Here is a 12,267-nt window from a genome sequence, read left to right on the forward strand (position 1 = left end):
TCTCTCCTTTTTTATTCATCATGGCTGTGACCATGTTTGTGTGCCGTGAAAATATGCAGTTGAATCATGTCTGGGCAAATCTATCAGGGGCGGTTGGCGGGTTTTTTTCCTCCTTTTTTTTCTTTTTTCCGGAAACGAAAGTAAAAGCACAAAACAAAGCATACCAAACATCATGTCAGCACAGAGGTAACGGTAGACAAAGGAAGAGAAGAGTGCACAGTAGAGGCACCACATGCATCCATCGCCCTGATTCTATTGTAAGTAACACAGAGAGCAGATTTAACCAGCTGATCTTTGCTATTGTTTGTTACGATAGAAAACAGAGGAGAGCAAAATCAGGAATCCACGGTTCCCTAAATAATGAGGAGCCTGTACATCATCAAGTCACAGCTTATTTCGGTGTGATGCTACAAATGGATATCTAACGCACTCCAGGAATTGTAATCAATTTTTAAAAAAGTAGAATTGACTACTTTATTGTTATTATTATTATTATTTAGTTTGTTTAAACTATGATAGAAGTAGGTGATGGAGAAGACACACGTAGAGGTTTAGCTGTAGTCACGTCAAAATTGAAAAGGGAAGTAATGAAACTGATGTTTTACGGTGCTTTCCTGTTGTCTATCATCAGACAGTTACCTGGAAGACGACCCAGTGGCTGCCTTTTGATGCCAGCCTGCTGCTTTTAATGCAGTAGGTCTGCAACCAACACAAGCCAGTTAGGTAAATAATATTAGCAATTAAAAATTTAGTTTTCTAATATTAGGGAAGTGACGACTTAGAGTAGAAAAGATGGACCTGGAGCAGCTACTGTGGATAAGGGGAAGTGTGTCACTTTCGCTACCTGAGCCGCTGCAGCTGTTGTAGCTTGGATGTTTTTAAACGTTTATATGATGATCCAGATGTTAATGCACATTTTGAAAAGAAAAAAAAACACTTCATGGTTTTTGTGCGCACAACACAAGAAAATGGTAAAAGATAACTGTTCTCACATTTGAGGTAAAATGAACACTGTAATAACAATCACAGAAAGTTTACGTTCTTGATAGTGTTTCGTGAATCACTCGGTGCAGTCAGCACAGTTATTTTGAGAGCAAAAAAGGAAGTCACACAGCATCATCTGTGTGTCTTTTGTTGTGTGTGTAATGCAGACACGCAGCAAAAATGGAGCTCCAGGTTTGTCACTCCTGCGGATGGTCCAAAGTGACAACTTACCAGGGCCTGAGAATTCACCAGGGGAAGATGGGATGCACCCCGAAGGGTGTGAGGGTTTCAGACCCTCCACAGCATTACACACAGAGCTATGTGGGACACACAAAAACTCAAATGGACCTCAGGCTAGATGTCCGCACCTCTTTCAAGATTGGTAGGTTTGTTTGTATCATATTATGTAACATATTATGTAACATATTGTGTAACATATTGTGTAACATATTGTTTGTAACATATTATGTTGTGTGAATTCAAGATTATAACTTTTCTTTCAAACTGATAAAAACACCCCAATAGGAAAAGACCTGATCCAACATGTTCTCACTCCCAAAGTGTAACATTTTACGCTAGGTGACAAATCATCAGTGTATTACGCTTCTGGGCACCCAACACATCCCTATATCATGAGAAAAATGAGGAAACATGAGAACTGTTTGGAATGAATCTACACATGTATCTTTATTTTACTATCTAACACTATCTAACAGCATTAAAGTTGTGGTTAGGGTTAGGGCTGGAATACATGGTTTAAACGTCTATTACTGAGGGAGCGTCATTCTCCTGGATTTCCTCCATAACCTGGCGCCTACCATAAAAACACGGAAGGTCACCTTTCGTTTTCTTCAGGAATGCCGTGGGACGTATATTATGCCTCAGGTGTGAGAACGGGATCCCATATCAGCAGATTAAAGCAAACCAAACCTGAATTAGTTAAAAAAAATTCATTTTCATTGCTATAAATTTCTATTTTTGCTTAAAACAATTTAAAATCTTCATTTGACTCTTGAATTATGTGACAAACAGAAACAACAGAATATTCAAACCTGAGCCTGCAGGTTTGTCACTGCGGATGGAATAAAGTTACGACTTACAAGGGATTAAGAATTCACCAGGGGAAGATGGGATGCACACCAAAGGGAGTGAGGATCCCCCAAAAAGAGCAGTACAAATGCAAAAATCAGTGGGAGGAGGACACGGAATACTGGAAACCAGCTAAGAAGGCGATTGTAAAGGAAGAGGTATGAGTTTGCTTTTTAGGCCAATAAATGAGTGACAGGAAGCATTTTAAGCTTTGTCCACCACCACCACCTTTTCTTTTTTTCAGAATGAAAAATAACAAAATAATAATTTATAAAAGTAAAGGATGACTTAATGACTTTAGTTGCTTGATGTTTCGTTAAATCACGTGGTGAACAGACGACCCCGACATTTTGATAATCAAGGTCACCGAAAGTGTAGTAACTTGCAGATCCCCCTAAATGCTCCTAGCTGGCTGTGTTACTTTTGATCACTGTACAAAAACTTCCATGTTAGTGTTTTCATTACATATCAACTTTTTCTCAACTTTATCCGTCAACCTGACAGAATTTTCCAGAGTCACCAAGCGTGTACGGCTATGCCAACTCTGGAGCAACGGCCATATTCAAGGAAGAAAACAAACTGAGTATGTACGCAGTTAGAATTTAGTAAAAACATGATTCTCATACAACAAAATGTGGAGGCTAACATGGAGCTGTGTTCTTACTTACAGCAGCTTCTGCATATACACAGCACTACTCCCAAAGAGCCAGAAAGTCGCAGCATCAGCTGCAGGAACACTCCACCCTTCCACAGGTACTACAGTTATCGTTAATAATGATAGTTAGAGTTAATAGTCAGCCAATTTTAAAGTGAGTAAACAGTAACATATAAATGTAATCAATACTTTTTAGGTGAGCAGGCCTGCCAGGGAGCCTTCAGCACCACCATACCCAGGAAATGTAGTCAGGCCTAAGGAGAAAAAAGTAAAGCAGAAAACATTATCACAGGTACCTTTTTGTTTTTACAAGTTAAGATATTTTTCTTTTAAACTTTAAAAGAAAGTTTAAACGAAGAACTGTTTTCTATCTTTTAGATAGAAAACAGCAGCACGATGGTAGAATACCTGAGTGTTGACCTCTGTAGAGACTATGCAACAACAGCAACCAAAATCAAGCAGGAGCCCAAATCACGTAAGTACAAACAAACAAAGAATTAAGTGTTACAGTTTATTCAAGACAAGCTTTGTTCAAATCATTAAGAATAGATTAAAAAAGTGTGATAAAAAATCATCTGCTCTTAATTACAGCACTTCACACAACTCCACAGCCATCTTTCCAAAGAGCCAGCCGTCGCCTGCTGCAGGAGTTCCCCCCTGGTTTAGAGGTACTGTGTTTTTTTGCTAAATAATGCTTAAGCATGTGACAAACCACCAAAGTTTACTGCTGACGCTTTTTTTTAAAGTGCAATATCACTGGAATTAAAGTGTTTTCTGTATGTCAGGTACAAAGATCCTTGCCTCCAACTCCTCCACCACGGGAACAAACAGTGCTGCCTATGAAAAAAGACAGCAGGGAGCAAACACAGGTACAAAACAGATTGTTTGAAGTGTAGCTTTTGTGTTTTAGTTATCCTTGACTTCTTTAAACAACCACATAATCAGTCCCAGCTACAGTAAAACACCGGGAAAAGCAGGTAATACAGTTTAAGATTTAGCATTGCCTTTTTTTTTTTAAATTGTATTTTGCTATTTAGATTCAGGATGGAAATATCTGCTCAAATAACTTTAAAGTGATTAAATATGTCAGTGGAATCAATATTTTTCAGATGAACAGACCTGCCAGGCAGCCTTCAGCACCATCATACCCAGGAAACATAGTCAGGCCTAAGAAGAAAAAAGTGAAGCAGCAAACATTTTCACAGGTACCTCACTGTTTTAGATTTTAAGGTTATTGTATTTTGTTTTTTCCAGTTTAAGTAACTTTTTGTCTCTCTTAGACAGAAGACAGTAGAGAAGTGGCAGGATATCTGAGCATTGACTGCTGTGCAGACTATCCAACAACAACGACCAAAATCAAGGAGGAGCCCAAGTCACGTATGTATAAACAAAGAAATTAACAAAATGTATACAAAAGAACATGTTTTTTAACCTGTCTGAAAAAACCCTCCTTTTTATTATAGCACTAGCAACCCCACAACCATCTTTCCAAAGAGCCACCAGCGTTCAGCAGCAGGAGGTAGAGTGCGGTGATTTTCTCTAAGTGTTCTGCGCTAAAACAGCAGAGTTTGGTATCATGTAGCGCTGTGGTTTGAAAAAGAGGAAGAAGCTGTGTTTTCTTTTTCTATGTTTCAGGTTCCCCTGGAAGCAGCAGTGATGCTCAAAAATCAAGAGAGGAAGGATCAAACACAGGTACCAGACGGGCTGCTTGAAGCAGAACCTTTGTTTTAGTATTTAATCTTTAGCATCTCACATTTATAGTACAGTTACTGACTGCAGAACATCCCTCAGAGGAAGAGTTTGGTGAAGGACTGTCCAGCACCAAACCAACTAATCACATCATCCTCATGTACTTTGTCTTTAATGCTAAGCAGCAAATGTTAGCCAAGCTGGCATCATGATCATCATAATTAACATGCATGTAGCCCATCTTAGTCTACTCTTTGACAGCATCAATGAGCAGTTAGCGTGGCTGTTGTTTTTTCATTCATTCTATAGTAAAAAGTCTTCAATAACGGCAGCTAGTTTTCAAATAGTTTCATTTTAACCTGACAGAATTCACCAGGACCAGCAAAGACAAGCAGCAGTAACAGCTCTGCAGCAACGTTCAGAGAGGATGAATACGAATCAGGTGTGTACAGAGCTACGATCTAAGAGTATGACTTTGAATAGAAGCGAAAGCTGGAACTATGATCTTTTTACAGCAGCTTCTGCACAACGCTCCACCCAAAGAGCCAATAACTCAAAGTCAGACCATCAACTTTACGAGTTCCCCACCCTTCCACAGGTACAATGGATCCATTCATAGTACTTTAAAATTAGTAAACAGCAGCATGTAAATGGAATCCATATTTTACAGGTGACTGCACCTGCCAGGGAGCCTTCAGCACCGCCATACCCAGGAAATGTAATCCAATCTAAGGAGGAACAAATAAAGCAACAACCATTATCACATGTATGTCACTGTTTTAGACCTTAGGACTTTAGGTTTTACACATGTTTCTTCAGTTTAAGAAACGTTTTGTCTCTCTTAGGCAGTAGACAGTAGTGCAATGACAGGATATATAAACATTGACCCATCTGCAGACTATGCAACACCAGCAGCCAAAATCAAGGAGAAGCCAAAATCACGTATGTGTGACCAAAGAAATAAAGTTTATTCAAGACAAATTATTTTTAAAAAATTTGTCTGGGAAAAAAAACATTAAAGCAATCCTTTTTTCCTCACAGCACCCCCAACCTCACAACCATCTTTCCAAAGAGCCACCAGTGACCAGCAGCAGGAATTCTCCACAGGTTTGAAGGTAGAGTCCTGTGACTTTCTCAAAGAAATGTTTCAGCTTGTGTAACAAACCACCAGAGTTTGGTGTCATGAAGCAGTGTTTTGGTAAAACAAGAATAACATGTGTTTCTCTAAAAATGTTTCAGGTTAGAAGATCTGTCGGAGAACCTCCAAGTACTCGAGAACCGGAAACAGCAGAGCTGCTAGAAAAGAAAGAGACGAAGGATCAGAGACAGGTATTGAATAGACTGTACGAGGCCGACCTTTGTTCAGGCATTTAGTCAAATTTTAGCCATTAGCAGTCAACATTTGCATTACAGTGCATAACATCTTGCAGATGATGAGTCCAGCAACCACAAACCCAGCACCAGCAGGCCAAGCTGAGGAAAATCACACACAGAATCAAACATTTTCACAGGTACTGCAATTTAACACATTAGACTGATGACCTTTAACCCGTTAAGGCCTGAAATATGAATTGCCAGAAAATTCGACCGTATCTACAATGAACATCCACCACTGTAACAAAAAAAGTAGCTCCCCCTTTAAGTGATGAATGAGCTTTATGCATGTTTTTAAGCCAGTGTAGTCCTTTCTTTTATAAAATCGAGCCTCTTGTGACGTATACTAGAAACATTATTTTATTCATTCACTTTATTTCTGGTTGTTTTGAACGTTACGGCAAATGTTTCAATTTTAAACCTCCAGGCAAGCAAATCGGCCAGAGACCACCCGACAGCACCACCTCCGGTCCCGCCGAAGAAGAAGCATTCGGCTTTATTCAAGGAAAGGCTGGAGAGGTTCAAAGCTGAATTACAGCCAAAACTTCAGATGACAGAGGGGAAGAACTGTGAAGTCAGAGCCTGCAGACCAGAGGTAAACAGGAAGCTGTAGCATGTAGTCACCAACGGCACCTGATCAGAATTAATCTAATTAATTTAGCTACATTTGAACTTTTAATCTAAGACGTTTTAAGCATTGTCGTTGAAAACATCTTACAAATGTTTGAGATGCAGTTTGTACTCTGAAATGTCTCAAATTTTAACAGCGATCATCTCGTTTTTTGACAGAACGTTTCAGATGTAATGAGTGCAAACACACAAACAAGTCCTGCAGCAGCGGACGTCTCACCGAAGGACAATCCAACACAGTGTATGTGATCGTATGGTTCAGTGGATAAACATTCAGAATCAGAATACTTTATTAATCCCACAGGAAATGATGTGCCCCAAGACAGTAAGAGTAACTAACTCAACTAAATGAAATATTACAACATATAACAAAATAGCTCTACTTAAGAAATATCCTAGCTTATTACAGAAAATTAAACATATATATAGTTGACACTGAGGTGCCCCTCTATGATTTCAGGCTAATGCATTCATGCTCAATGATGTAGCTGTTGTGTTTGTGTTTGCAGTGGATCACGCTGCAGAGGCTGAACTCTCCACTGGTGTGAAGGTACAGAGTCTTCCATATCTCTCACTCACAGTTGTGACACTGCAGAGCGTTCTGATGGGAATGCTTGAGTTTGGTTGTCGCTATGGATGTTTTTTCAGGTGAAGGAACTCGCCCGCATGTTTTCAGCCAAGGAAACGCTGATTTCAACAAAGGAGAAACACGGAGCCAACCAAAAACCATCTCAGGTAGAATGCCCTCTTATATCCTGTAGTACATTCCCAAGTTAGGGATAACCTAGAACAGGGCTGTCAAACATAAGGGCCAGGGTCCTGTATGGGCCTGTCAAAGACTTCAATCTGGCCCACTGGATGTTTTTGGAAAACGTGAAGGAGGTCATATATTTTAAACTTTTTATTTTATAACTACAGACAGGTCTGTGAATTATGCTACCAGAACCTTTTCTGCAATTTAGTTTTTACAATTTTCACGCAAAGAGCAGTGCTGACAGTCCTTTAACCTCGGTTTCCAACTGGGGGAAAAGGAGGAAAAAAAGGATTTGAGGTGCTCAATATGTAGAGCAATTTATTTATTTACAATTCATTATTTCCTAAATGCACTCAGCTGAAAACAGAATTCAGAATGCTCTCTCAGCTTCTCGGCTCTCAAATCAATTCCTCACTGCTGCTCAGTCCTCACATTTCAAGATCCCAGTTAACAGCTGGCTCTCTGCTGGCTGCCAGCTGGAGGTTGAGAGGCTGCTGTCCATCCAGTCATCAAATACGCACTCAAAGCAGCCAATCAGCAGTCTCCACCTGTCTCAACAGTCAACACAAACCCACACATACGTTAATGGGAGGAGCCAAATATGTAAAACATGGGACATGATCATGATCACGGACCAACACCTGTGCTCGAGCCTGAAGGCTAAAATACACAAAATATAGAATCTTTAATCATGTCTACGATGACCCCCCACCCCAAACACCATTTAATGAATCACGGCTTTCTAATATGTTCAATATCTTTCAGGTGAAACTGCTGGCTCAAAGATTTTCAGTCATTTCTGCCCAGGAAACAGCAGCCAAAGCAAAGGAGGAGCACGGGGAGGAGCAGAAACCCACACAGGTGCAGGGCGAGTGATCTGTTGCCTTTCCTCCATCAGTGGAAAAGTCATTTAGCTCTTTGATCCAGCCTGAAGTACCCAAATAATTCATGAGTGGATCCTGTTTTAGCTTCAAGCTGCTGGTTGAGCAAAATATTACATTTAAAGTTTTTATGTTGGAGTTCATTGTTTTTCTTTCTGTAGTTCAAGACCTTGTGTCCGTGTCGATGCAGCATCATCAGGCACGCACTCTTTATTTACAGAACACACACATTTATAACAGGAAAGAGTCGCTACTCTCGATGCGCCCGGCCTCAGGGTGCTCTCTCTCTCAAAGCAGTGGCTCTTGCTTCTCACTGTCAAGTATGCAGATCAGCTACAGCACAGAAGTGTGGGCATGTGTCCATCTCCAGGTCTGGGCAAACTGCCTAATAAGCACAGGTTAATTAGGGAATGCACAGCCAGTGTCCCAAATACTCCACCTACTCTCTGCACCGCACTGCACCACTCCTCCTCCTGCAGTTGAGCCAGAACCGTGCCCCTCTGCGAGCACGTTTCACAGAAAACCATGAGCTAGATGAATCCATCATGAAGCAAACATATATCATATATGTTTGCAATATATCACAGGAGACAAATACAGGGAGCTGTGTTGAAATTCTTCATGCGTTATAAACTATTATCCACCTTTTCTGACAGATGGTGACAGATTCAAAAAGCGATCCCATTGAAATCAATTCTGCAGCAGCGAAAGCATCACTAACAGCGGAGAAGGATCCCAAAATATGTAAGTCACAATATGAGAATGTTTATATGTAAAATTGAGAAAAATACAATAAAAAACATGGCTGATGATTACTATCATCTTTTTCTACAGCGTGTGAAAATGCACCACTCTCAGATTTCTCCTCTGGTTTGAAGGTACGACTTCCTGTGCACGAAAAACATCTGACACTCGTTCAGCCAGACCTGACAGCTTGTTTCACTGCAGCTGCTGCACCTGAGTGTTTCTTTACTACAGGAGAGGTTTTATCTGTTTTCTTTGCTTGGTTGTTTTCAGTTCTTATTGCTTGCTGCATTTTAGGTGAAGGATCTGGCCCGGATGTTTTCAGCCAATACAACACAGGAGAAAACAATCGGACTAAAAGAGAAACGGAGAGAAGAACAGAAACCTGCAAACGGGGTAAACCACAGTCGATGTCATTTAGAAAGCAGAGAGCGTAATGTGGTATGTACTGTAGAGGCTGTAGAGGGGTGAAGCAGGAAATGCTGCTAAAGCAGGAAGTGTTGGTTTTTCTTCTGATGATATTCTTGGTATGAGTGAAAACAGAAACATATATTCCCTTTTTGGGTTATGCAACCACCAAAGAGGGTGATTCTTAGTTTTTAACAAATTCTGTTTCCTCTATCGTTTTGCGCTGACTTCACCACAATCTGACCAAGAAGTTTAAAAAAAGAACTAAAAGTCATGTTGAGATAGCACAACTGTGCCGGGGTTAGCACATGTTTTCTAGTTTTACACTTTCTGTGTGAAACTTTCATGTTCTCCTTCGGCTGACCTGATGTGGTATAAGTGGGAAAGAAGATGTTGTTTTATCATCTTTACTCCTGACTTTGACCTTTTTTTATCAAAAGACAAAATGACCGTCTGTTAAGCAGCTGCTAGAAAGTAAACTGGACTTTTGTTGTAGCTCTTCCAACTCCCCAATTCTATAAGACCAGAACACGTCTGGGACTACATTTGGACACCGATCAGAAAGTAGTGCTTTGTAATAACACAAATTTTGCTATTGATCCAATACAATACTAGTACTGCCAATACTGATGCTTTCAACCTATAAAGGCAGCTTATGTAGGAGAGAGCAGTGTCTCATGATTTATGAGCTTGATCATCACTAATTGAAACATTGTGAACACATTTTACTGGACACTAAATCATTGTGATTTTTATTTTGTACAATAATGAGTTAACAAAACACACCTTTTGGGTTTTCATGTGTTCTGAAACTGGATTATTTTGGAGACATGGACCCGTAAACGAGTCTGTCTCTAAAGGACTTCTGGTCGCTGTGCTGTAAGCTAACAATAAAACAGATGTGTAGTCAACACAAAAAGGTTCAGACATGTTTCATACTGCATGTTCAAGGGTTTTTTTTCATTTCCAAGAAAAAAAAAAATTCAACACTATTAGTAACAAAGTAACAATCCTATCACACACGTATTGATCCGATACCAATACCACCGTTGGTATCCATACCATCGATATTTAGTTGGATCCACCCACCTCTACCACAAAGTCCATGGTTGGGTGATAATTCGATGGATACTTGAGTGCCTACTATCTTTCAGGTGAAGCTGCTTATCCAGAAGCTTTCAGCCAGGGAAACTAAAGATCATCAAAAAGAGAAAGACCCAGACATGAAGGATCGAAACCACTCAAAGGTACGGCACATATTTCATATTTAAAATATCTGTTTCAGATTTTTCCTCAAGCTTTTAGTCCTGAGTTTTAGAACTGCAGCCAGTGCTCGATTAGCAGCTGATTTGTTGGAAACGTGGAAACTCAAGTCTCAAACATGTCTTATTGTTTCAAAATAAAATCCTTTTTAACATTTTCTGATGCTTTTAATATGAAAGAGCAGTTGTGGTTTGTGTTAGCAGCTAGGTAACTGTGTTTTGGTTTGGTTGTTTTTAGCTGTGAAAGCTAACAAGTAGGTAGCTGAAGACCATGAAATATTATTATAGCATTTAACAAGCGGTGCTGTGACTGCAACTCCAAACTTAAAGCTTTTTTAAACAGTGCCCCGTCACTACTGTTGTTGCCTTGTTCTCCTCATCCTCTTTTTCCTTCTTTCTTATTATTCTCAGAAGGATGAATCCTTTCGAGCATGAGTGGAGGCAGGTTGGTCCCCCTAAGGGAGGTCAGGTCTTGCCTGGAGAGGGGGACCAAAAAAAAAAGTAAAAACAGTTTGATCACGTCTCATTTGTATTCATAGCAGGTATGATTCCTGTTTCCTGGCATTGTTATATTTACAGATGTGTTGTTTTTGTTGTAACTGTAGTGGATATAAGGCTGGATCCGGGCACAGAGAAGCAAGTGAGAGCCAGAGAAGAGAAGCAGAAAGCTCCAGAGGTTTAGACGTAATTCAGCAATCTGCTTGGGCTCAGCAGGCTGATCCATGGGAAATCTTACTGGGAGGTGGAGGTTAGCAACACGAGCATCTGGGTGTAATAAAAGCCAGCACAAGCCGTAAGGAGAACCTCTCACAAAACCCCAAAAATGATTCCTGGGTGATCGCAAAAAGATGACAAAGTCTGCACAGTCCTCACAGAACCACCTGCTTCATTTGCCCAAAGGAAAACCTCACAAACGTTGGAGTTTTTGTGGATTACAATGAAGGTTTTGTTTCATTCTACGAACCACAAAGTGTTTATTTACTGGGGAACTTCACCCCTATTTCAGTTTGCATGTTAAAGAAGATGCTTACCATCAGTAACTATGCATGGGTGTTTGTGTATATGTGCAGTTCTTATTATTATATTTTTTCTTTAAGTGCCATGTTTGGTAGCATATGCGGGGGTTCTGCCCGGGTGTTAATGGTAAATCATTCAGTCCCAGTCTGCTGTCATGTATAAGCCTAGATGTTGCTTTTGTTTCATGAAAAATAAATAAACTCATCTATCTCTCTGTCTCTCTCTTCCTTATCATCCAGTGAGGAGGATATGACAATTACAGAGTGCAGCTACTACACTTTTATTAGTGTTCAGCATGAAAAGCATGAAAAAAAGCCCTGCGTGCTAAATGAGGAGTGTCTTTTACGCCCCACCTTCTCCTTTACACTTTACTGTCTAAAAGTATTAAATATATTAAATACCCACCTAATCGTTCTAACTTACTGTCATGTAAAAGATCGCATCAGGCTTCCCGTCAGTTTTAAACTTTAATTTTTTGGGGGATTATAATATTGGTAAAAAAAAAAACAATCCACTTCTAACCACGAAAAAAAGTGTCGGCATAAAAAACTAATTAACTGATTAAACTCATTATAATTTCACCTTGACTGCCTGTCTTCCACATTAAACGGCTTTTATCGGAAGCTTGTTTTAATATGTATTGTGCTACTGTTGTAAGCTACGTTAAATACTGTTATAAAAAATATCAGTTAAAAATATTCAAAATATCAGGATCAGGAAGATGTCAGCTGTGTTTGTATTTGTTTTCTCTCGTTATTCTTTCTTTTTTTCCCCTTTTTT

The 12,267-nt window shown here is 39.8% G+C and overlaps 1 protein-coding gene and 1 long non-coding RNA gene across 6 annotated transcripts in view; one reads left to right on the forward strand and one right to left on the reverse strand.

The window, feature by feature from the left end:
* Positions 1-12,267, reverse strand: part of LOC309703992 — a 444,269-nt gene that overhangs the window by 298,760 nt on the left and 133,242 nt on the right. The window lies entirely within an intron of this gene.
* LOC309703963 (uncharacterized protein) lies at positions 165-11,701 on the forward strand. 5 transcript variants are annotated; one of them, XM_082528901.1, is made up of 31 exons: positions 165-257; positions 632-723; positions 1,152-1,366; positions 2,017-2,231; positions 2,578-2,656; positions 2,744-2,826; positions 2,925-3,020; positions 3,107-3,203; positions 3,320-3,396; positions 3,514-3,597; positions 3,838-3,933; positions 4,009-4,105; positions 4,192-4,247; positions 4,364-4,420; positions 4,784-4,859; positions 4,933-5,015; positions 5,088-5,183; positions 5,263-5,359; positions 5,459-5,532; positions 5,657-5,746; positions 5,848-5,928; positions 6,219-6,386; positions 6,581-6,662; positions 6,931-6,971; positions 7,070-7,156; positions 7,941-8,036; positions 8,713-8,800; positions 8,891-8,934; positions 9,098-9,196; positions 10,363-10,455; positions 11,076-11,701. In XM_082528901.1, exons 3-31 carry the CDS (start codon positions 1,165-1,167, stop codon positions 11,082-11,084), a joined length of 2,643 nt encoding a protein of 880 aa, XP_082385027.1. In that variant the 5' UTR covers positions 165-257; positions 632-723; positions 1,152-1,164; the 3' UTR covers positions 11,085-11,701. The 5 variants fall into 5 exon arrangements, with proteins under 5 accessions (XP_082385027.1, XP_082385025.1, XP_082385026.1 ...); XM_082528899.1 differs by lacking the exon at positions 11,076-11,701 and adding an exon at positions 10,882-11,048; XM_082528900.1 differs by lacking the exon at positions 11,076-11,701 and adding an exon at positions 10,882-11,048 and having other exon boundaries at positions 4,936-5,015.

The sequence above is a fragment of the Aulonocara stuartgranti genome (genome assembly GCF_965226115.1).
Source record: "Aulonocara stuartgranti genome assembly, chromosome: 3".
NCBI classification, from domain to species: Eukaryota; Metazoa; Chordata; class Actinopteri; order Cichliformes; family Cichlidae; genus Aulonocara; species Aulonocara stuartgranti.

What these genes read in the sequence shown, in the direction of transcription:
- LOC309703963 (XM_082528899.1), top strand. Translation starts at nt 1,165, where the DNA reads ATGGAGCTCCAGGTTTGTCACTCCTGCGGATGGTCCAAAGTGACAACT. An exon ending in CAAGGAAGAAAACAAACTGA is followed by an intron (nt 2,657 to 2,743) that starts GTATGTACGCAG and finishes TCTTACTTACAG; the next exon opens with CAGCTTCTGCATATACACAG. An exon ending in ACAGCAGGGAGCAAACACAG is followed by an intron (nt 3,598 to 3,837) that starts GTACAAAACAGA and finishes AATATTTTTCAG; the next exon opens with ATGAACAGACCTGCCAGGCA.